This window comes from Hemitrygon akajei, chromosome 11 (genome assembly GCF_048418815.1).
Source record: "Hemitrygon akajei chromosome 11, sHemAka1.3, whole genome shotgun sequence".
In the NCBI taxonomy this organism is placed as follows: Eukaryota; Metazoa; Chordata; class Chondrichthyes; order Myliobatiformes; family Dasyatidae; genus Hemitrygon; species Hemitrygon akajei.
This window is the reverse complement of record NC_133134.1, coordinates 68,997,575-69,022,640: the sequence shown is the minus strand read 5'-3', so window position 1 is coordinate 69,022,640 and position 25,066 is coordinate 68,997,575. Positions and strand designations below refer to the sequence as shown.

Sequence of the window (25,066 nt, the reverse complement as noted above, 5' to 3'; positions counted from 1 at the left end):
CTACCTGCCTAAACCTGCTATACACCTTTTTTTCCCCTTGACCAGGACCGCAATATCTCTTGAAAAACAAGGTTCCTAAACCTGTTGTCCTTGCCTTTTATTCCAACAGGCACATATAAAGTCTGTACTCTCAAAATTTCACTTTTGAAGGCCTCCCAATTACCAAGCACACCTTTGCCAGAAAAGAGTCTGTCCCAATCCATTTGCCAGATCCTTTATGATATCATCAAAATTGGCCTTTCTCCAATTTAGAATCTCAACTGGCGGACCAGACCTATCTTTTTTCCTTAATTACTTTGAAACTAATGGCATTATGATCACTAGAAGCAGAGTGTACAAACTTCTGTCACCTGCCCTGTCTCATTTCCTAACACCAGATCAAGTATCACACTCTCTAGTGAACTTCTATGCATTGATTAAACAAACTTTCCTGAACACTTTTGACAAATTCTATCCCATCTAGTCATTTTATAGAATGGGAGTCCCAGTCAGTACGTGGAAAGTTAAAGTCACTTACCATAACAACCTTGTATTTCTTGCAACAGTCATGCAATCTCTACAAATTTGTTCCTGTAAATTCCGCTTCCTTGGGTCTAAAGTAAGACCCTCTACTCTCATCTAGTCATAAAAGGATCATATGTCACCTGTTAGAAGTGACCAAAGAACTTCTCCCCTTTGTCCTAACAAACTGCCATTTATAGAAGCTGTCTATGTCATCTGGGCTGCCACTTCCTGTTTTACATTGGTCACTGCCCTGCAGAAGTACTTCATTGACTGTAAAACTCTTTGGCATGTTTCGAAGATGTAAAAGTTCAAAGTAAATTTATTATCTAAGTACATATGTCATCATTTACAACTCTGAGATTCAGTATTTTTGCGGGCAATAATGAATAAAAGGCATAATGTAAACAATTTTTGTTTTGTTTCTTAAATTGTCTTCCTATGCAGAAAGGGATTTTGATTACACAACAGACTGTTAGGTTTCTGTGATTTTATAGTAGACTCTCATCAGGATCAGCAACAAGTACTTTAGGGAAGTTTTCTAGTATTACACAGGTGGATTTAAATTTGTAAGGCAATGGGTGGGGCCCAGAATGGCAGTGAGCCAATGGGAATACTTACTCATACTTAGAAAGTAAAACAGTGAGACGAGCTGACCAAGACAGGAGGGATGACGCATAAGAGGCTTGCCCTCATTGGATTTAATGGAAGAAACCTCACAAGTAAGACTGATGACCTGAGAGTGCAGATCAGCTCATGGCATTATGTGTTGCAATCACAGAAACATGGTTGAGGCATTTAGAACTTGCAGCTCAGTATTCCATGTTATAGATGGTTCAGGCGTGAGAGGATTTTGCACTGTTGCTCTAAGGCAGGACTCAGGAAGGATACACTGGAGGATTGGCCTTTGGATGTAGGAATAAGAAATAGGTAGTCACTTTGATGGGGTTATTCTATAAACCTCCCAATAATCAGCAAGGATTAGACAATAAAATATGCAGGCAGGAGGGGTGTAAAAGCAATAGTTTTATAGTAGTGGAGAATTTTAGCATGTCTAGTATTGACTGGGATTGCCTCAATGCAAGAGGCTTAGATGGGGTTAAATTCGGAAGTTTTCTAAAGCAGAAATTATAGGTTGCCCTTCACTTTCATCTTAAGGAATGAGAATGGAAAAGTCACTGAAGTGTCTGTGCAGGAACCTGACAAGTTCAGTAAGCTTCACGGTGTTTATTGAAAAAGACAAGGTTGGTCCTAGCATCAAAGACTTAAATTGCGAGAGGGTTTGCTTTTATAATGTAAGAGTTAGAAAACAACTCCTGATAAGTGGACATGTTTAAAAGTGAGATAGAAAGAATTCTATATATGAGACAAAGATGGCAAATTCAGGGAACCTTAGTTAACAAAGGATATTGAAGGTTTGATTGGAGAAAGGAGGAAACAAATGTTAGCTACACGAAACATATGAAATGAATCCTTTTGAGGTTTCTAGGGAAAGAGTTTGCTTTTTCTGCTACCACCTCTTTTCTTTTCATTTATAACTTTTTGTTATAATCTGAGCATTGCTGGCAATTGTAAGATACCGAGAACAACTACAGTGAAGGTAGGACACGCCGGCAATAGAAGAGGAAACATGCCTTAAGTCGAAGGAGATCCTTAATGATTACTTTGCTTCTGTATTCAGTGAGAGGAACCTTGATGTTTGGCAGAATAACCTAAAACAGGCTGGTACACTGGAACATGCTGCTGTTAAGAAAGAGCATGTGCTGGAACTTTTCAAAAACATTAGGATAGGTAAGCCCCCAGGATACATCCCATGTTACTATTGAGAGCAAAAGAAAAGATTGTTGCACCTTGGACAATCTTTGTGTCCTCACTGGCCACAGGGAGCTGTAACAGATGATTGGAATGAAAGAAGTGAAAGGTGATTTGAGAGAGATGTTTAAGATGGTAAGAAATATATAGATTGAGTGGACAGCCAGAGACTCTTTCCCAGGGTGGAAGTAGCTAACACAAGGGGGGAATAATTTTAAGGTCCTTGGAGGAAAGTACAGGCAGGATGTCAGAGTACGATTTATTTATTTATTTAGGGGGGTTTTCCACACAGTGTGGTGGGTGCGTGAAAAGCTCCGCCGGGGGTGGTGGTAGAGGCTGATACATTACAGGCAATTAAGAGGCTCTTGATAGGCACATGGATGATAGAAAAATGGAGGGCTCTATGGGAGAGAAGGGCTAGATTGATCTTAAGAGTAGGTCAAAAGGTTTGCACAACGTCAGGGGCCAAAGAGCTGTAATGTTCTATGTTGCATAGTAGTCGTTCTAGTAAAGGAGCTCACACTGTGCTTTTTGACAGGGATTTCCAGGATTTAGACCCAGAAATGAAGGGATAGAGATGGACATCCAGGTCAGGACTTGGAGGGGAATCTGCAGGAGATGGATTTGGGAGGTCCGGGTGGAGGGAACGAATATTTAGGGTGGCTAAAGAAGTGTCAATCAAGCAACTGCTTTAACCTGAGTGATGTGGCACTTTTAAGAGTTGTTGGAATGGCACTCATTCAAACAAGCAGAAAGTATCAATCGCACTTGTAATTAATGCTTTGAGACATTAGCAAAGCCTTTCACAAGTCCCACATGGAAGGTTGGTCTGGAAGATTAGGTCCCATCGATTCGGGGAGTGCCAAGATCTACCCAGATTCAATACTGGCTCAGAGGTGGGAAGCACAGGGTGGTAGTGAAGGTTATTTCTCAGAATGGAGCCAGTGACTAGTGGTGTGCTGCAGGATCAGTATTTGGGCTCTTATTATTTGTTAATTATTTATAAATAATTTGGATCCAAATACTCAAGGCTTAATCAGCAAATCTGTGGATGACCTGAAATTAGGAGGCATTGTTGATAGTGAAGTTAACATAGATAACTCAATCAGTTCGGGAAATGGACAGAGGAATGGTAAACAGATGTGTGTGTGACGTGATGCATAATGTTAAATCAAACCAGCACAGGACTTGTAGTATGAATAAAAAGGCACGAGATAATATAATGGAACAGAGGGTCCTTAACAGTGCAAGTGCATAGTTCATTAAAATCAGTATCACAGGTAGACAGGGTGGTGAAAAATACATTTGATCTCTAACTTTTCCCGGATGTTAAAACATTACCTGTCTCTCTCTACAGTTCCTGCCACACCTGCTAAGAATCTACAACATTCTCTATTTAAAGATTCTCAATATCAACAGCAACTTCCTGTTGTCAAGTAAGTCAAGTCCTCATCTCTGTTCTAGTTAAACGTATGTGCCGTAAGTAGTGCACTTACAGGTCTATTACAAAATGTTACCCAAACAAATTTATTCTCCTGGGCTGTTTCAATCCACAACATCATAAGCCTGACTCCCTTCTTTACTCAATTCACAAAAATCAAGCGCAAATTCCTGCTTCAGGTAAGCTTGATTCAAACATTCAATTCAGAGAACTTAAAGAATCAGCATTTTGCTTTGAAAAGGAGAATAACACTACATCTATGTGAATCCATGCACAATCCAGTGACCCTGTGATCTCTGTCTCAAAGGCTGATGACAGAACATCTTTCAGCAGAGAGAACCATCACAAGTTGTCAGGTCCCGATGGTGTAACCCTGTGCCAACCAATTAGTGGAATTTCCAAGAACATCTTCAATCCCTCCCTGCTGCAGTTAGAGGTTCCCATCTGCTTCAGAAGGGCAACAATCATACCAGTGCTTAAGAGAAGGGTGAGCTGCCTCAACATCTAGCACCCAATGGCACCCACATTTACTGCAATGAAGTGCTTTGAGAGATTGGTCATGGCTGCAGTCAACTCCTATCTAAGCAAGGACCTGGACCTGTTGCAATTTGCCTATCGCCACAATAGGTCTACAGCAAATGGAATCTCACCAGCTCTCCACTCAACCTTGGATCACCTGGACAATAGTAATACTTGCATCAGGCTGTTTATTGATAACATCTCAGCATTCAACACAATCACACCCTCAGTTCTAATCAACAAGTTCCAAAACCTGGGCCTCTGCAAGTGAATTCTCGACTTGCTCTCCAGGAGACCACAGTCTATATCAATAAGAAATAACATCTCCTCGCTGACAGTCAACACTGGCACACCTCAAGGATGTGTGTTTAGCCCTGCTCTCCCTACATTCATAACTGTGTGGCGGGCACAGCTCAAACGGCATCTATAAATTTGCTGACTACACAACATTGTTGGCAGAATTTCAGATGGTGACGAGGTGGTGTACAGGAGTGAAACAGATCAACTGTTTGTGTGGTTTCACAGCAACAACCTTGCACAACATCAGTAAGACCAAGGAATCGACTGTTGATTTCAGGAAGGGCAAGTCAAAGTACTTAACAAGGAATCATAAGTGGAAAGGGTGTGCAGTCTGAAGTTCCTGAGTGTCAACATAAGACACAGGAGCAGAATTTGGCCATCAGCCCATCAAATCCTCTCTGCCATTCTATCATAGCTGATTTCATTATCCCTAACAAACCCATTCTCCTGCCCTCTCCCTGTAACATTTGACACCTTACTCAAGAATCTATTAACCTCTGCTTTAAATATACCCAATGGCTTGGGCTCCATAGCCATCTGTAGTTATGAATTCCACAGACTCATCACCCTCTGGCTAAAGAACTGCCTCCTCATCTCTGTTCTAGATGGATGTCCCTCTATTCCAAGGTTGCGCTCTCTGGTCCGAGACTCACCCGCTATAGGAAACATCCTCTCCAAATCTACTCTACCTAGGCCTTTCAATATTCAATAGGTTTCAATGAGATTCCCCTTCATTCTTCAGAACTCCAGCGAGTACAGGCCCAGAGCCAACAAACACTCCTCATACATTAACCGTTTCATTCCCAGACTCTTTATCCTGAACCTCCTCTGGACCCTCTCTATTGCCAGCACATCTTTTCTTAGATAAGGAGCCCAAAAATGCTCACAATCTCCAAGTGTGGTCTGACCAGTACCTTATAAAACCTCAGCATTACATCCTTGCTCTTACATTCTAATTTTCTTGAAATGAATGCAAACATTGCATTTGCCTTCTTTACCACTGACTCAATCTGCAAGTTAACCTTTAGGAAATCCTGCACAAGGACTCTCAAGTCTCTTTGCGCTTCTGATTTCTGAATTTTCTCCTCATTTAAAAGTTTGCTTTTAGGGAGTATTACAATTAGCAATGTAAATCAACAGAACGGCCACATACTTGGGTGTAAAAGACTGGAGTTCGGACACAGCATCTATTGAGTTTAGCTGAAACTTTACTGGTTCAGGAGAACATTCTGGAACAAAACTGGTTTAGGAGAACATTCTGGAACAAAACTGGTTTAGGAGAACATTCTGGAACAATACTGGTTTAGGAGAACATTCTACATTGCAATGGCTCCATTCATTATCCTCAGTATGAAACTTTTACTTAGGCAGCTGCTGGCTTGGTTGGCAAGCTCAGTTGTTCAGTCTCTGGTCAGGGACTGGGAGAGATCAAGCCATTAGCTTCTCTCCAGTTAAAAAACATGAAACTGTTTAATCAAGGGGTCTGCTAAAGATGGCAAGGAAGCAAGACTTAGAAGGGTGACTTCCTCCTTAACTTCAAGGCCATATACAGCTGCAGACAGTGTTGCTTGTTCAAATACTGGTTTCAAAGCAGCTTGGCTAAATTAGCATTTTTCAGGTTTTTTTCCTGGACTGGAATTGTGTATGTGGAAGCATGCGAGCCATGTATCTGGTTCTTGAAAACCATTTTATTACTTTGGCTCACTATCACAGGTCAATAAAGGTGAAGATGTCACAGGATATGAAGGAGACCAGAGGACATTGAGGAAAGGAAAACTGTAAGCATGACATGATAGGGCAAGATATATATGTGCTCCACAATATACATCTGGACAAGAAAGACATTATCCAGGTCTTCAGAAACTAACAACTCAAAGTTATGAGAGGCCTTTATTGTTGCCGTGCACATGATCTGATATGGCAATCTCTTTTCTGTTTCTATGATATGGATAATGAAAATATCCAGGGCAAACTTTGCTGTTACGGGTCAGGAATTTATTCCTTTCTCCAAATCCCAATAACATTGGGATCTTTCTCTCTTTTCATTATCCTATTCAAAATCTGCATATAGTAATTCCATAATTTCTATAATGTTTAGGAAATAAAACTAGAAAGTACAGACTTCTATTTGTTTAATGTTTGACCCAATTTCAAAGTCCCAAAACACTCTGACATTTGGAATGTAACTCATGTAGGATCTACAGTTGTTAATCTATTCGCAGCAAAATCACCAAGATTAAGAGTCAGGTTATCTATTTCAGTGGCATCACTAAGAGATAAACACCAGCCTGATTACCAGCTCATTTTGCTTTTCTTCAAACAGTGCTATGCAAACCTTTTACCAAGGTGCACCTTCAACAGAGCAGACTGCTTCATCAACGTATGTAAACAAGAGCATGGATTTTACATTGCAGAGATAGGTGTCAGCCAGGGAACCACAGTCTTGCCCTGTATCAGGTGCTGTTTTCAGAGGTAACTCTAGCATATACCCACAGTTCAACTATTCCCAATTCAGATAGGGTCTTCGGGATAGATTTGGCTATGGTGAAAGGAATGGAGATGTTGGTTACGAGGAACAGTATGGGAAAGTTAGTTTAGGTTACATTCAGCTCCATATGATTTTAATGGGTTTACTACACCCATCAATTCTACCAATGCTTACAGCCACCGGTTCGCTTTTAGAGAGGATGTCATCACTAAAGATCAAATCAACTCTCTGCTCTTCTATGGGAGAACAAAGTAGTTTATTTGTATTTGGACTGTTGTTGAGTAATGTGAACTGTCAGAAGGATTTAAGCTCTGATATGAAATTGAACACACATTCCCTTTCTGCACCAGAGGGAGAGAATTCACAATTCAAGTATCCAGTTTCACATCAGCAGCAGGCAGCAGAAAAGAACATGAAATAATCAACTAATTACGCAAGGTAGGAACAGAAAAACATCCTGTAATTGAAGATCAAATAAGTTGCTATCTAAATGGACAAAGTACAGAAATGGACAAAAGATTTTTGAAAGAAAGGGTCGTATTTAACATACATACATCAGTAACAACTTCCTCACCTGAACATTGTGGTTTCAAACACCATTCCAGAGCTTTCAGCTCAAAACTGCAGGCCAGAGCTCCAGTGCAGTCTCGAGGGAATGGCACAGCTATATTTTAGATGAAGTATTAAACTGAGGTCCCACTGCTCTCACAGATGGAGAACTCCAGAGAAAAGTGTCCTGACCAATAAGTTTCTCAGACATTATCACCAGAGAAATTGATTATCTGGGAGTCATACATTCATGCTCTTCTGTGTGCAAATTAGTTGGCATGCTTCCTACTGTACATAACTGTGATTGCACTTTGAAAATACCCACCAATTATCAAGTGCTTTACAAAATCACAAGATCACAAAAGTCATTACTTAAATCCAAGTCTTTTTTTTAACTGAACATGGTTTTGAGTGAATGACAAATAAGGGAAGGCAATTAGAGCACAGAATTCGGAACAAGTTTATATCAAATGTCACCAAATAATATATTTGCAACACAATGTGAAAATTACCATGCAATTAAAATTAAAACTGCCCAGTCTCTTCCCACCTAAATGCCTTCAGAATCCCCTCACTTGTATTTTACCTTCTTGTTATCCCGCCATTACTTACAACTTGCATGGCATTGACCAGCATCTCATCTGTACTCACAGCACTCCACTCATCATGGACCAATCCCAACACTGATGTTTAACCTGCAGACAGAGTTAATGCTGATATTGCACAAAAAGTAAATTCTATCTTTCTGAGAACAGCTCATATCTTCTTCTGGATCTGACTCAGACAATGGAGACTGGGCTAATCCCAGACAATGACAGGCCTCGTTCAGCTGGAGACCTCTCTTCCAGACTCGCACAATGTCCACTTCCGCACAACATCTACAATTTGGACTGTGCAATAGTTCTAGTCCGTTATTAATTTCTACCATAATTTCTCCTCTAACACACTCTTTCCATCTGCAACACTTTCTTTCACCTTGCACTGCCAATAGTTGATATAGACACAAAATACAAAGACTTAACCAGTAGTTCCTGATTTTATTTCTGATTTCCACCATCCCCAGTATTGCTGGTATGGACATGGAAATAATTGGAACAATAATTAAGAAATTACTCATAGATTTGCAGGTACTTGTGGCATTCGAACATACAAATAATTGTTTTATGCATCATACAGTTGCTATATATAATCCTAAATTCCTGTGGTTATTTTTGATATTTATCTATTTCTTTATTACTGTTGAAAACATTTTTCACTTAATTTTGCAGTTATCCTCCAATTTTGGGCACTAGATTTAAATTCCTAGCAACTCCAAGATCTTGTCAGTAAAAAGCATTCCACCATCCAACCACAGGCTTTACTTTGACTAGGATATAGAACAATCTACATTTTGGCATTTCTAGGGGCAAACATTGAAGATTTGTTTTGATGTTAGAATAAGAAATGCAGTAAACAGGAAGGATGCAGGAAGAAAACTACAGAAAGTCACCAACAAAAGAAAGAAGAAACAAGCAGCATATATATCCCAAACAAAGTGATACAATATATATTTAAACATATATTGGAAAAAATAATATGTGCATTTATTAGTATTATTAAAGGTGAGAATCTAGGACAGTTCATAATAGAAGTTCAAAGGAGATTTGACAGAGGTGTACAAAATTCTGATCATTTAAGGGGGGTAAGCAGTGAAAAACTGCTCTCATCAAAGGGTTCAGAGACAAATTAGCAGATTTAAACTGACGGGCTGAAGATCCAGGGATGACAAATTAACAAATTTTTCAGAAACAAGGAGACTGGTTGAAATCTGCAAAATTCTAACGAAGCATGGTGGATACAGGCACACCTGTGCTTTCTGAAAGAAACTGGTTAAATACTAAAAATTATGAAAAGCCAGCAGAACATATCTGACTACACTGCACAAAAGGCCAACACAGACCCCATGGGCCAAATGACTATAACAGCCAGCAAGCAACAAATTTCACAACGTATGCCAATGATATTAAACCTGATTCTGATTCAGGCCCATCGTCCATGCCAAAACCATACAAACTGCCTATGCCGAACGACCTGCATCAGGACTAGTGCCCTTCAAATCACTACTATCCATGTATCTATCCAAACTTCTCTTAAACATTGAAATTAAGCTCCCATGCACAACTTGCGCTGGCAGCTCATTCCACAATCTCACAACCCTCTGAGTGAAAAAGTTTTCCCTCATGTTCACCTTAAACTTTACACATTTCACTCTTAAGCCATGACATCTGGTTGTAATCCCACCCAATCTCAGTGGAAAAGAGAAGTGGCCACAAAATTGAGAAACATTATTCTGAACTTGATATGTAGAGACATTAATACAAAAGCAAAAATCCATAAATAGGACCATAAAAATAATTAGTTTCTTGCTGGAGGAAGAATGTCAGACTTTTTCAAAGAAGCTGGTTCTAAAATTTATCAAGAGGATATCAGGGATGAGATGCAAGGAAAGATTACAATAATACAATGGTCAGACAATACAAAGATCATGTGGAGGAGCAGCTAGTGTTGAGGAAGCAGGGAGTCTGCAGAAGGACTTAGATTGGGAGAATGGGCAAAGAAGCGGCAGATGGAATATAGTGCAGGGAGGTGTATGGTCATACACTTTGATAAAAGGAATAAAAGTGCAGACTCTTTGCTAAACGGAAAAAATTCAAAACTCCAGGTGCAAAGGGACTTGGAAGTTCTTGTACAGGACTCCCTAAAGGTTAACTCGCAGGTTGAGTTGGGGGGGGGGGTAAGGAAGGCAAATGCAATGTCATTTCAAAAGGACACAAATGTAAAAATAAGGATGTGCTGCTGAAGCTTTATGAGGCATTGGTCATACCGCACTTAGAATATTGTGAGTAGTTTTCAGCCCCTTATCTATGAAAGGATGGGCTAGCATTAGAGGGGGCCCAGAGGATGTTCATGAGAATGATTACAGGAATGAAAGGAATAACCTATGAGGAGAATTTGTTGGCTCTGAGCCTGTACTCGCTGGAATTTAGAGAAGAATGGGGGGGAGGGGGAATCTCATTAAAACCTACCAAATTTTGAAAGTGGATGTTGGGAAGAGGTTTCCTATAATGGGGGAATCTAGGACCAGAGGATGCAGCCTCATAATATACGGATATCCATTTAGAACAGGGATGAGGAGGAATTTCTTTAGCCAGAGGACAGTGAATCTGTGGAATTTGTTGCCACAGACAGCTGTGGAGGACAAGTATATTTAAAATGAAGGTCGATAGGTTACTGAAGGTGTCAAAGGTTACAGGGAGAAGGCAGGAAAATGGGGTTGAGAGGGATAAAAATCAGCCATGACAGAATAGCGAAGCAGACTCGATGGGCTGACTGGCCCAATTCTGTTCCTTTGTCTTACGTTGATTTGCTTTGCCATGGGTAGCAATAGTTGCCAAAGCTGATCATAATATTCAAAAAGCTACAGAATATAACAGGCAAGAACAGGAAGCAAGTAAATAAGTTCAGTAAATCAGAACAGGAAAACCCAAGTTCACCATGAACATGGCAAAATAACTGCTTGTACTAACAGTTCTGTGTTTCATACTTTATTTAGTCTCAGACAGCTATTGACAGCTGCACAGTAGATCAAAAACTTTAGTAAGATTGCAGAGATGGGAGTATATACTACAAGCTTGGGAGCACTGTGCAAAATTCTCACAGACCAAATTACCGTAGATTCCGGATTATAAGCCGCTACTTTTTTCCCACATTTTGAACAGCTTTGAACTCTGCGGCCTATAATCCAGAGCGGCTAATACATGGTTTTTTTTCATGCCGCCTCGTAAACATTTTGCCTCGTAACAGTAGACCAATAAAATTGATGAGTAGTTCAGAGGTCCAATGAAATTGTACGATAAATCAAGCGCACTTTCACAATTAAATTATTGTAAATCAGTCATTTGTACTCACCCTCATCAACATGGAAAATACTCGAAGAAAAGCAAGACCCGAGCGCATCAGACCCGATTAGACCCGATCGCGTTACGCAAGCGCGTCAGACCCGATCGCGTTACGCAAGCGCGTCAGACCCGATCGCATTACGCAAGCGCGTCAGACCCGAGCGAAAACGCTGCTTTTAAGTTAAAGTCGATCAATAACTTTTCCTGGTAGGCTGCAGTATATATATTTTTACCAGTCGCTAGGAGATATTGGAATGTTGTTCGTGCTGTTCAGTAAAAAAGTATATGCAACGTAATTTGTGTTACCGATACGTATGTATATTTAAAAGTAGCGGTGCGGCCTAAAATCCGGTGCGGCCTTTACAATTAAAAAATTGATTTTATTTCTAAAATTAGAGCCTGCGGCTTTTAATCAGGTGCGCTCTGTAGTCCGGAATCTACGGTACCTGCATGGCATTTTGTAATTGAAAACTTTCACCACCTAAAATACTGCATATGGTGCCTATCATTTCAATCTTAAGGGATCTGTTACTATTACCTTCTCCAAATTGCCATCAAAACCAAGGCAAGTGATTGCATAGATGAACTGCTATTGCTCTCTCCTTATGTCCATGGTGAACAGAGCAGATACTACAGCGAGACCAAGGCAAGAATTGAATACGTAACTGAACAGAAGCCAAAGGAGAATATTCATTTCTTAAACTACTGAAATACTGTCATCTTTTACATTTCAATTTGTATCTGCCAGTTCAGTTCTAGATCCAAGAGTCCTTCGTAACTACAAGAGAGCAATGTGTTATACAGTCATACAAGAGAGCTTTTAATACAGGGAACTCTCTCACAAGCACCCACAGTGATTAAGATTCAGTACATTTTGCCGTTTCCACTCTCTGCATCAGTCAGTCCTGCACACTACCCATCTATTAGCTTCCCGTGAGTCAGCAAGCTGCCCAACTGCACTCTCTATCATTAAGTAAACAGCTGCACCTCCAGTCCATATCACCCTCCCCACCCAAATCACATCACTCAGCAGCCGCACCTCCTGCTCTATCACTGCCTTCCGCCTTATTAGATGCAACACAATGTCCCACACTTGCTCTATTAGAAATCAGAGTTGTACAGCTCATTACACTCGTGCCCACCTACACTAATCACATCTGTGATTAGAATGGTATGCTTTGGCTATTCAAGTCCAGTTGTCTCTTAAAAGTAGTGATCGCATCTACTTCTACTTCCTCCTCTGACAGTGCCTTCCAGTTATCCACTCTCTATGCATTGAAACTTGCACCTCAAATCCCCTTTTAAATGCGTTCCTCTCACATTAAACCTATCCCTTTGTGGTTTTGATAACCCCATGATGGGAAAATGATTTACCTTTTATCTATGCCTCTCATAATTTTAGATAATTATCAGAGGTCAACCCTCAAACTCCTTCACTCCAGAAAAATAAGCCCAGCTTTTCCAACCTCTTTACAAAACTAAAATCCTCTAACCCCAACACGATCACATCCTTTCTGCAGAATAGCAACCAGAACTGCATATGATACTCCAAGATTGGTTTAACCAGTACAGTTTTACAAAATGTTATATCCCATATCCCAGTCTATGAAAACAGGTATCATTCTCTTGCTAGATATCATCTGCCTGCACTCCATCTCAAGCTCCCTGCTGTATACTTTTCCAGCTTAATGTCTTTGGTCAAAGGAAAGATGGACAAAATTATGGTCAAAGGCAAAATTCAGGACAGATTTTCAATAGGAAGACTAAGGCAGATAAGACAGATTTACTAAGACTATACTAATGTGTGATGTGGAACAAGAAGGTATAAAATTATGGCTAAGAGAGCACTGAGTCCTGTATCAAAGGCAAAGATGTGTGAGCTGCAGGTGGATAGAGAGAGAAATGAAACAGAGGATACTGAACTGGAAGCTCAACTCGAGGATAGGAAGGAGAAATACAATTTATAAACACAAGAGATTCTGCAGATGCTGGAAATCCAGGGCTATACACACAAAATGCTGGAGGAACTCAGGTCAGGCAGCATCTATGTAGAGGAATATACAGTCAATGTCTCAGGAAAGGAAGAGGGAAATAAGGTGGTGGGAGAAGGGAAGGAGGACAGGCTGGCAGGTGATAGGTAAAGCCAGTTGAACGAAAAGGTGGGTGGCTGAGAAAGGGGAGATGAAGAGAGAAGCTGAGTGATCGGAAGAGATAAAGGGCAGAAGAGGAATTGATAAGAGAGTAGACCATTGGAGAAAGGGAAGGAGAAAGGGACCCAGAGGGAAATGATAAGCAGGTGAGAAGAAGAGAAGAAATGAGAGGGGAGCCAAAATGGGAAAAGTAAAAAGATATTTGTTTTGAATAATGTTCAAAGAAAATGTAACACAATTTATGCTTTGTGAATTTGTGCTGGATTTTAACTTCCCAACGTTTATCTTTAAGAAATTCTGACTCATCAAGCCTGGTTATTGGACAAGCTCCCCCAGAATCAGATTTATTATCGCTGAGATATGTCTTTTTTTTATTTTGCAACAGCAGTGCAAAACATTAAAAAAATACTGTTACAATAACATCTAACATTAAGATCTCCCATTAATAACCAACAGAAAATTGCACTGAAAACCCCTGCAGTTTTCTAATCAGTTGTCTGATGTGTGGAAGCCCCCACCCCTATTCTACTAGCACCATCCATGAAGAACAATCTGAAAGAGATGCAGTTATCTGTAGAACGGCAGCTCAGCAAGAATTTCAAGAGTTGGAAAGAAAGGCTGCAGTGGTTTCAAATTACCAAACAGTGTCATTGAAAGACTAAGGATGGTGTCATGAACTCTAACTGAATCACTTCCAACTAAATCCACACACAAGGCATCTTCTCATCAAAAGCCAAAGCATGCAGGCAATAATTAAATAGCTACTTTAAAAGTGAACAATGTAAGCTTATTATTAAACATTTTTAAAAACTGACCAAGTGAATCAACTGGATAGTTAAAGCATTTAGAGTCTCACAATACCAGCTGAGAATGAGACATTAAACTGAATTGTTGATTTCATGGAGGGATATAACTGTAGCTAATAAGTTACATACAGTAGATAAGAATTTCTAAAGGAAAAACTTGACACGGCAAAGAAATGAAGTTGCAACACACACAAAATGCTAGAGGAACTCAGCAGGCCAGGCAGCATCTATGGAAAAGAGTACAGTTGTTGCCATTTGCTCAATTTGTTTTGTTTACACATGAAAGTGGGAGGAGTTTGATGTTTTTTTCTTTGGTTCCATGGTTCTTTGTTTTGTGACTGTGGGACAACAAATCTCAGAGTTTTACACTGCATACATACTTTAATAATAAATGCACTTTGAATACACGGTGATGTCCTCAACAAAGATAGACTGGCAGATAAAACAACTGAAAATGTTTAACAATCGTAAGTGCAGTGATTTTCTGGGATAATTAGAAAAATGTAAATTCAAAATGTAATAAATTATTGAGATATCTCTGGAATTTTAAATCCCATGTTTTTTGGGGTGGGTTGTCACAGAAATTCATTCTTGCTCTTTTCAATTCAATCAATAATTGAGAGTTTAAGAAATCAGTGCATGTTACAAACACTAAAATACAGTAATAAAAAAAACAAAAGATGCTGTACGGAAAACTTCAAATTGTCCAAGAATCTTGATCTACAGTACCTCTGCTTAGAAACATAGAAATCCTACAGCACAATACAGGCCCTTCGGCCCACAAAGCTGTGCCGAACATGTACTTAGTTTAGAAATTACCTCGGGTTACCCATAGCCCTCTATTTTCTAAGCTCCACGTACCTATCCAGGAGTCTCTTAAAAGACCCTATCATATCCGCCTCCACCACTGTCACCGGCAGCCCACTCCACACACTCACCACTCTCTGCGTACAAAACTTACCCAACATCTCCTCTGTACCTACTTCCAAGCACCTTAAAACTGTGCCCTCTCGTGTTAGCCATTTCAGCCCTGGGGAAAAACTTCTGACTATCCACATGATCAATGCCTCTCGTCATCTCCTACGCCTCTGTCAGGTCACCTTTCTTCCTCTTCCACTTCCACTACAAGAAGAAAAGGCTGAGTTCACTCAACCTATTCTCATAAGGCATGCTCCCCAATCCAGGCAACATCCTTGTAAATCTCCTCTGCACCCTTTCTATAGTTTCCACATCCTTCCTGTAGTGAGCACAGTACTCCAAGTGGGGTCTGACCAGGGTCCTGTATAGTTGTAACATTACCTCTCGGCTCTTAATCTCAATCCCACGGTTGATGAAGGCTAATGCACTGTATGCCTTCTTAACCACAGAGTCAACCTGCACAGCTGCTTTGAGCATCCTATGGACATGGACCTCGAGATCCCTCTGATCCTCCATACTGCCAAGAATCTTACCATTAATACTATATTCTGTCATCATACTTGACCTACCAAAATGAACCAACTCACACTTATCTGGGTTGAACTCCATCTGCCACTTCTCAGCCCAGTTTTGCATCTTATCAATGTCCCACTGTAACTTCTGACAGCCCTCCACATTATCCACAACACCCCCAACCTTTGTGTCACCAGAAAATTTACTAACCCATCCCTCCACTTCCTCATCCAGGCCATTGATAAAAATCACGAACAGATCCCTGAGGCACACCACTGGTTACAGATCTCCATGCAGAATACAACCCCTCTACAGCCACTCTTTGCCTTCTGTGAGCAAGCCAATTCTGGATCCACAAAGCAAGGTCCCCTTGTATCCCATGCCTCCTTACTTGGAGTACCTTATCAAATGCCTTGCTGAAATTTATTACTATATCTATATCTATTACTTTCATCAATGTATTAGATTGTGAACATCCTCTGGACTCTCTCCAATGACAGTACATCCTTTCTGAGATAAGGGGCGCCAAACTATTGACAATATTCCAAGTGTGACCTGACTAGTGTGTTATAAATAACCCATCCCTCCACTTCCTCATCCAGGTCACTTATAAAAATGACAAAGAGTAGGGGTACCAGAACAGATCCCTGAGGCACACCACTGGTCACCAACCTCCATGCAGAATATGACCCGTCTGCAACCACTCTTTGCCTTCTGTGAGCAAGCCAGTTCTGGATCCACAAAGCAATGTCCTCTTGAATCCCATGCCTCCTTACTTTCTCAATAAACCTTGCATGGGGTACCTTATCAAATGCCTTGCTGAAATCCATTTACACTATACCTACTGCTCTACCTTAATCAGTGTGTTTAGTCATATCCTCAAAAAATTCAATGGCTCGTGAGGCACGACCCGCCTTTGACAAAGCCATACTGACTATTCCCAATCTCTACTCCCTTTCTTGAACCCTCTGCAACCCTCCAATCCTCCGGAACCTCTCCTGTCCACATTGATGGTGCAAAGATCATTGCCAGAGGCTCAGCAATCTCTTCCCTCGCTTCCCACATCTCATCTGGTCCCAGAGACTTATCCAACTTGATGCTTTCCAAAGCACGTCCTGTTTCTTAATGTCTATATGCTCAGACTTTTCAATCCACTGTAAGTCATCCCTACAATACGCTATTCCGTAGTGAATACTGAAGCAAAGTACTCATTAAGAACCTCTGCCATCTCCTCCGGTTCCATACACACTTTTCCACTGTCACACTTGATTGGTCCAATTCTCTCACGTCTTATCGTCTTGCTCTTCACATACTTGTAGAATGCCTTGGGATTTTCCTTAATCCTGTTTGCCAAGGCCTTCTCATGGCCACTTCTAGCTCTTCTAATTTCATTAGCCTTATAATCTTCTAGATCTTTATCATTACCTAGTTTATAGAACCTTTTGTAAGCTTTTCTTTTCTTCTTGACTAGATTTTCAACAGCCTTTGTACACCACGGTTCCTGTCCCCTACCATCCTTTCTGTCTCATTGGAATGTACCTATGCAGAACATCACACAGATATCCCCTAATCATTTGCCTCATTTCTGCTGTACATTTCCCCGAGAACATCTGTTCCCAATGTATGCTTCCAAGTTCCTGCCTGATAGCTTCATATTTCCCCTTACTCCAATTAAACGCTTTCCTAACTTGCCTGTTCCTATCCCTCTCCAATGCCTCTCCAATAAAGGAGATACAATTGTGATCACAGGAGATAGAATTTATCTATTAGAAATATAAGAAATGCAAAAGAACACTTAAGAAAGAAATCTGGAAGGGTGAAAGAAATCTGGAAGGGTAAAAGAAGGCATGAGGTTGCTCTAGCAGACAACATGACGGACAATCTTAGTGGATTCTGCGATATGTTAGGAGCAAAAGGATTGCAAGGGACAAAACTGATCCTCTGGAAGACCAGAATGTGGAGCCAAAACAGATGGGGGATGATTTTTGCATCTATATTTACTTAGTGTCTGTCTTCTGAATCTATAAAAGGCAGGCAAAGTGGCATCAACTTCATGGACCCTGTACACAGTACAAAGGAAATGTTGAGGCAAATTGGGCTAGATAAATCCCCAGGGCCTAACGAGGAGTTCCCCTGGACCCTAAGGAAGGCAAGTGCAGAAATTACCAAGGCCCTAGCAGAGATATTAATCCATCCTTAATGACAAGAGAGGTACCAGAGGACTGGAGGATAACCGATGCTGTTCAGCTGTTTAAAAAAGGCTCTAAACTTAAACCAGGAAATTATAGGCCAGTAAGTCTGATAACAGTTGTGGGAAAGTTATTGGAAAGTATCCTAGGCGACTGGATATGCAAGTATTTGGATAGACAGGGACTGATTAGGATAGTTAGCATGGCTTTGTGCATGGTAGATCATGTCTAATCAATCTTACAGTTTTTCAAGGAAGTTACCAGGGAAGTGGATGAAGGCAGGGCAGTGGATATTGTCTACATGGACTTTAACATGGCATTTGACAAGGTCCTACATGAGAGATTGGTCAAAAATGTTCTGTGGCTCAGCATTCAAGATGAGATAGTAAATTAGATTAGGCATTGACTGTTTGGGAGAAGCCAGAGAGTGGTAGTAGAGGGTTGCCTCTCTGACTAGAGGTGAGCCACAGGGATCAGTGCTGGGTCCTTTGTTGTTTCTCATCTATATCAATGATCTGGATGATGGTGAGTTCAAATGGATCAGCAAACTTGCAGATGACACCAAGATTGGGTGGTACTGGACAGTGAGGAAGGTTATCACGGCTTGCAGAGGGATCTGCATCAACTGGAAAAATGGCAGATGGAATTTAATGCAGATAAGCGTGAGGTGTTGCTTCTGCAGCACTGGCCTTCATAAATCAATGTCTTGAATGCAGAAGATAGAAGTTGTACAAGACATTGCTGAGGCCTAATTTGGAGTATTACGAGCAGTTTCGGTTACCTACCTACAGGAAAGACATAAACAAGATGGAGAGAGTGCAGAGAAAATTTACAAGGATGTTGCCGGGTCTGGAGGATGTGAGTTATGAGGAAAGATTGAAATAGTTAGGACTGTATTCTTTAGAACGTAAAAGATTGAGAGGAGATTTGATAGAGCTATACAAAACTATGAACAGTATAGATAGGGTAAATGCAAGCAGACCTTTTCCATTGAGGTTGGGTTGGACTACAACCAGAGAGCATGGGTTAAGGTAAAAAGTTTAAGTGGATCATGAGGGGAAACTTCTTCACTCAAAAGAATTTGAGTGGAATTGAGGAATGGGAAAGGTATAGTAACACTTATAGGGGTGTATTATAGACCACCTAATGGGGAGCGAGAATTGGAGGAGCAAATTTGTAAGGAGATAGCAGATATTTGTAGTAAGCACAAGGTTGTGATTGTGGGAGATTTTAATTTTCCACACACAGACTGGGAAGCCCATTCTGTAAAAGGGCTCGATGGTTTGACTAGAGAAGGGGCAGTGTTGGATCTCCTGTTAGAGAATGAGATAGGTCAGGTGACGGACGTATGTGTTGGGGAGCACTTCGGGTCCAGTGATCACAATGCCATTAGTTTCAATATAATTATGGAGAAGGATAGGACTGGACCCAGGGTTGAGATTTTTGATTGGAGAAAGGCTAACTTGGAGGAGATGCAAAAGGATTTAGAAGGAGTGGATTGGGACAATTTATTTTATGGGAAGGATGAAATAGAGAAATGGAGGTCATTTAAAGGTGAAATTTTGAGGGTACAGAATTTTTATGCTCCTGTTAGGTTGAAAGGAAAGGTTAAATGTTTGAGAGCGCCATGGTTTTCAAGGGATATTGGAAACTTGGTTTAGAAAAAGAGGGAGATCTATAATAAATATAGGCAGCATGGAGTAAATGAGGTGCTCGAGGAATATAAAGAATGTAAAAAGAATCTTAAGAAAGAAATTAGAAAAGCTAAAAGAAGATATGAGGTTGCTTTGGCAAGTAAGGTGAAAATAAATCCAAAGGGTTTCTACAGTTATATTAATAGCAAAAGGATAGTGAGGGATAAAATTGGTCCCTTAGAGAATCAGAGTGGACAGCTATGTGCGGAGCCAAAAGAGATGGGGGAGATTTTGAACAATTTCTTTTCTTCGGTGTTCACTAAGGAGAAGGATATTGAATTGTGTAAGGTAAAGGAAACAAGTAGGGAAGTTATGGAACCTATGATGATTAAAGAAGAGCAAGTACTGGCACTTTTAAGGAATATAAAAGTGGATAAATCTCCGGGTCCTGACAGAATATTCCCTAGGACCTTGAGGGAAGTTGGTGTAGAAATAGCAGGGGCTCTGACAGAGATATTTCAAATGTCATTAGAAAAGGGGATGGTGCCAGAGGATTGGCATATTGCTCATGTGGTTCCATTGTTTAAAAAGGGTTCTAAGAGTAAACCTAGCAATTATAGGCCTGTCAGTTTGACGTCAGTGGTGGGTAAATTAATGGAAAGTATTCTTAGAGATGGTATATATAATTATCTGGATAGACAGGGTCTGATTAGGAATAGTCAACATGGATTTGTGCATGGAAAGTCAAGTTTGACAAATCTTATTGAATTTTTTGAAGAGGTTACAAGGAAAGTTGACTAGGGTAAGGCAGTGGATGTTGTCTACATGGACTTCAGTAAGGCCTTTGACAAGGTTCCGCATGGAAAGTTAGTTAGGAAGGTTCAATCGTTAGGTATTAATATTGAAGTAGTAAAATGGATTCAACAGTGGCTAGATGGGAGATGCCAGAGAATAGTGGTGGATAACTGTTTGTCAGATTGGAGGCCGGTGACTAGTGGTGTGCCTCAGGGATCTGTACTGGGTCCAATGTTGTTTGTCATATACATTAACGATCCGGATGATAGGGTGGTAAATTTGATTAGTAAGTATGCAGATGATACTAAGGTAGGTGGCGTTGTGGATAATGAAGTAGGTTTTCAAAGCTTGCAGAGAGATTTAGGCCAGTTAGAAGAGTGGGCTGAACGATGGCAGGTGGAGTTTAATGCTGATAAGTGTGAGGTGCTACATTTTGGTAGGAATAATCCAAATAGGACATACATCATAAATGATAGGGCATTGAAGAATGCAGTAGAACAGAGTGATTTAGGAATAATGGTGCATAGTTCCCTGAAGGTGGAATCTCATGTGGATAGGGTGATGAAGAAAGCTTTTGGTATGCTGGCCTTTACAAATCAGAGCATTGAGTATAGAGTTGGGATGTAATGTTAAAATTGTACAAGGCATTGGTAAGGCCGAATTTGGAGTATTGTGTACAGTTCTGGTCACCGAATTATAGGAAAGATGTCAACAAAATAGAGAGAGTACAGAGAAGATTTACCAGAACGTTACCTGGGTTTCAGCACCTAAGTTACAGGGAAAGGTTGAACAAGTTAGGTCTTTATTCTTTGGAGCGTAGAAGGTTGAGGGGGGACTTGATAGAGGTATTTAAAATAATGAGGGGGATAGATCGAGTTGACGTGGATAGGCTTTTTCCATTGAGAGTAGGGGAGATTCAAACAGAGGACATGATTTGAGAGTTAGGGGGCAAAAGTTTAAGGGCAGCATGAGGGGGAATTTCTTTACACAGAGAGTGGTAGCTATGTGGAATGAGCTTCCAGTAGAAGTGGTAGAAGCAGGTTCAGTATTGTCATTTAAAGTAAAATTGGATAGGTATATGGACAGGAAAGGAATGGAGGGTTATGGGCTGAGTGCGGGCCACTGGGACTAGGTGAGCGTCGGCATGGACTAGAAGGGCCAAGATGGCCTGTTTCCGTGCTGTAATTGTTATATGGTTATAAAAGGCCATGAGAGTGTGGAATGAGCTCCCTGCACAAGTGGTGCATGTGAGCTTGATTTCAATGTTTAATAGAAATTTGGATAGGTACATGGATGGTAGGTGTATGAAGGGCTATGGTCTGGTGCAGGTAGATGGGAGTAGGGAGTTTAAATGGTTCAGCATGGACTAGATGGGTCAAAAGGCCTATTTCTGTGGTCTACTTTTCTATGACTCTATTAAACCTACTGCATGCTTCCAAAATAATTTAAACTAGCCAACATTTGGTAATAAAGTGTTGGAGTTCAATACTGAACTTTAAATATATTGATAGAAACTGAAAGACATTTGAATAAGCCCCTGGGCAGAATTCTTTCAGCTCACTGCACAGAAATTAAACACAGCTTTGACCTTGATAGAAATCAGTCAAAATAAGTATAGGACTGAAATCTAATTAAACAGATTACCCATTGCACTGTGATGGCTGGGATTAGACTAAGCAATTGCCACAACAGATGAAACGATTATAGAAACACAGCATTCCAGTAATTACAAGGCTAGGAGGGGGTGGGGGAAGACTGGGGGGGAGAGAGGGAGAACAGGCAGGAGAGGGGGGATGTGTCCCTGGGATGGTTGGGGAGGAGATAATCGGGAGGTGGAGGGGGTCAGGGGGACTGGGGAGGTCAGCAGGATCCGTGGGCGGGGAGTGGGGGGTCGGTCCGTTGGCTGGTTGGGGGTGGTGGGGATAGTTGGGAGGGATTGGGGGATAGTTGGGAAGAGGGAGGGGTAGGGGGGGATAGTTGGGAAGAGGGAGGGGTCGGGGGCGAGAGGGGACGAGAGGGGACGAGAGGGGGAGGGGGAGGGGGGGAGAGGGGGAGGGGGAGGGGGAGGGGGAGGGGGAGGGGGGGAGAGGGGGAGGGGGAGGGGGGGAGAGGGGGAGGGGGAGGGGGGGGAGGGGGAGGGGGAGGGGGGGGGAGGGGGAGGGGGAGGGGGAGGGGGAGGGGGGGGGAGGGGGAGGGGGAGGGGGTGAGGGGGGTGAGGGGGGTGAGGGGGGGGAGGGGGTGAGGGGGGTGAGGGGGGTGAGGGGGGGGAGGGGGGTGAGGGGGGTGAGGGGGGGGAGGGGGTGAGGGGGGTGAGGGGGGGGGAGGGGGGGGGGAGGGGGGGGGGAGGGGGGGGGGAAGGGGGGGGGAGGGGGGGGGGGAGGGGGAAGAGGGGGGGGGGGAGGGGGAAGAGGGGGGGGGAGAGGGGGGGGGAGAGGGGGGGGGAGAGGGGGGGGAGAGGAGGGAGGGAGGAGAGGGGGGTCGAAGGGGAGAGAGAGGGGGAGAGTGTGGAGGGAGGGGGAGAGTGTGGAGGGAGGGGGAGAGTGGGGAGGGGGGAGGAGGGGGAGAGTGGGGAGGGGGGAGGAGGGGGAGAGTGGGGAGGGGGGGGGGGAGAGTGGGGAGGGAGGGGGGAGAGGGGGGAGAGTGGGGAGGGAGGGGGGAGAGGGGGGAGGGAGGGGGAGGGAGGGGGTCGGGAGGGGAGAGAGAGGGGGAGAGTGGGGAGGGAGGGGGAGAGTGGGGAGGGAGGGGGAGAGTGGGGAGGGGGGAGGAGGGGGAGTGGGGAGGGGGAGGAGGGGGAGAGTGGGGAGGGGGAGAGTGGGGAGGGAGGGGGAGAGGGGGGAGAGGGGGGAGGGAGGGGGGAGGGAGGGGGTCAGAGGGGAGAGAGGGGGGAGGGAGGGGAGAGAGGGGGGAGGGAGGGGAGAAAGGAGGGGAGAGAGGGGGTCGGTGGGGAGGGAGGGAGGGAGGGGTCCGGGGGCGAGAGAGGACGAGCGAGGGGTCGGGAACGAGCGAGGGGGCAAGAGGGGAGATGGGGAGGTGAGATGGGCGAGGGGGGAGAGGGGCGAGGGGGGAGAGGGGCGAGGGGGGAGAGGGGATAAGGGGAGAGGGGAGAAGGGGAGAGGGGAGAGGGGAGAAGGGGAGAGGGAGAGGGGAGAAGGGGAGAGGGGGAGGGGAGAGAGGGAGGGAGGGGGTCGGAGGGGAGAGAGAGAGGGAGGGAGGGGGTCGGAGGGGAGAGAGAGAGAGGGGGGAGAGGGTCAGTGGGGAGAGAGGGGCGAGGGAGGGAAGAAAGGAGGGGAGAGAGGGGGTCTGAGGGGAGAGAGGGAGGGATCCGGGGGAGAGAGGGGAGGAGGGAGGGGTCGGAGGGGCGGAGAAACGGGGGGACGAACTCTGTCCGGGGAGAGGCAGCGCTCTGTCCCGGGACAGCAGTGGGCTGTGCGGCGTGATCTCGGCGTCTTCTGACCCACTACACGGAGCCGGCGAACCTCCGCCGGACGGCCCGCTCACCTGGTTCAAATCCTGGTCGGATGCCAGGTGCGACTGCCGGGCTTTGAAGCAGTTCTGACACTTGCTCTGGTTGAAGACGTTGGCTTGGAACTTTCTGCAGGCTGCCGTTTCTTTGGCGGTCATGGTCCCCGAGAGCGGCGGCCAGACGAGCCCGGGCCCGGGGAACTCCCATGGATGTCAGGCGGAGCCAGCGAAACTGCCGGAGGTGGGACACCCTCTACGGCCGCTAACCGACGGGTACCCCGCTAATCGCCACCGTCCGGACCACCGTGCCGCATTCCCAGGCAGCGGGGAAATCTAAAGATGTGAACGGGATCTATGCTCAACCAGCGCCGCTCAAGCCTTCTGCAGGGAATCCTGGCCACGAACTCTCCGCCGCACACAACGCCAAACCTCGACAGCAGCCCCGCCACACACAACGCCTGCGCATTGCCCGATCTCGTCAGCCGGAGGCACAGAGCGCTGGAGGAGGGCACGAGTGAGTACCGACCTCAACCTGGAGCCACCTGGTCAGGGCAAGAACCAACGCGGAACACGAAACGGATCGGGTCAGGAAAAGGAACAGAGTGAGGCCGGATGTGGAGCTACCTGACTAGAGCAGGACACAGAACAGCCCGGGACCGAGCCAGGTCCCGGACTCATCTATCACAACTATGTCACGTTCTTCCTGATCTCTGCAACTTCCAATCTTCTTCCAGTCTGGACTGGTCAAAGAACACTGAGGCTGTCTACAAGAAGGGGCAGAGCCGTCTCTATTTCCTGAGGAGACTGAGGTCCTTAAACATCTGCCGGGCGATGCTGAGGATGTTCTCCCAGTCTGTGGTGGCCAGTGCTATCATGTTTGCTGTTGTGTGCTGTGGCAGCAAGCTGAGGGTAGCAGACACCAACAGAATCAACAAACTTGTAAGGCCAGTGATGTTGTGGGGGTGGAACTGGACTTTCTGACGGTGGTGTCTGAAAAGAGGATGCTGTCCAAGTTGCATGCCATCTTGGACAATGTCTCCCATCCACTCCA

At 43.6% G+C, this 25,066-nt stretch overlaps 1 protein-coding gene across 8 annotated transcripts in view; it reads right to left on the bottom strand.

Annotated features, from left to right (window-relative positions):
* Positions 1-24,651, bottom strand: part of LOC140735685 (myosin phosphatase Rho-interacting protein-like) — a 307,455-nt gene extending 282,804 nt beyond the window's left edge. For 2 of the 8 annotated variants that reach the window (XM_073061038.1, XM_073061039.1), the window contains exon 1: positions 24,052-24,650. In XM_073061038.1, the coding sequence (XP_072917139.1) occupies positions 24,052-24,174 (123 nt within the window). In that variant the 5' untranslated portion in view covers positions 24,175-24,650. Of the gene's footprint in view, positions 1-24,051 lie in introns of all 8 variants that reach the window. The other 6 variants (XM_073061037.1, XM_073061040.1, XM_073061042.1 and 3 more) reach the window with 5 other exon arrangements.
* Between the last annotated feature and the right edge of the window lie 415 nt (positions 24,652-25,066).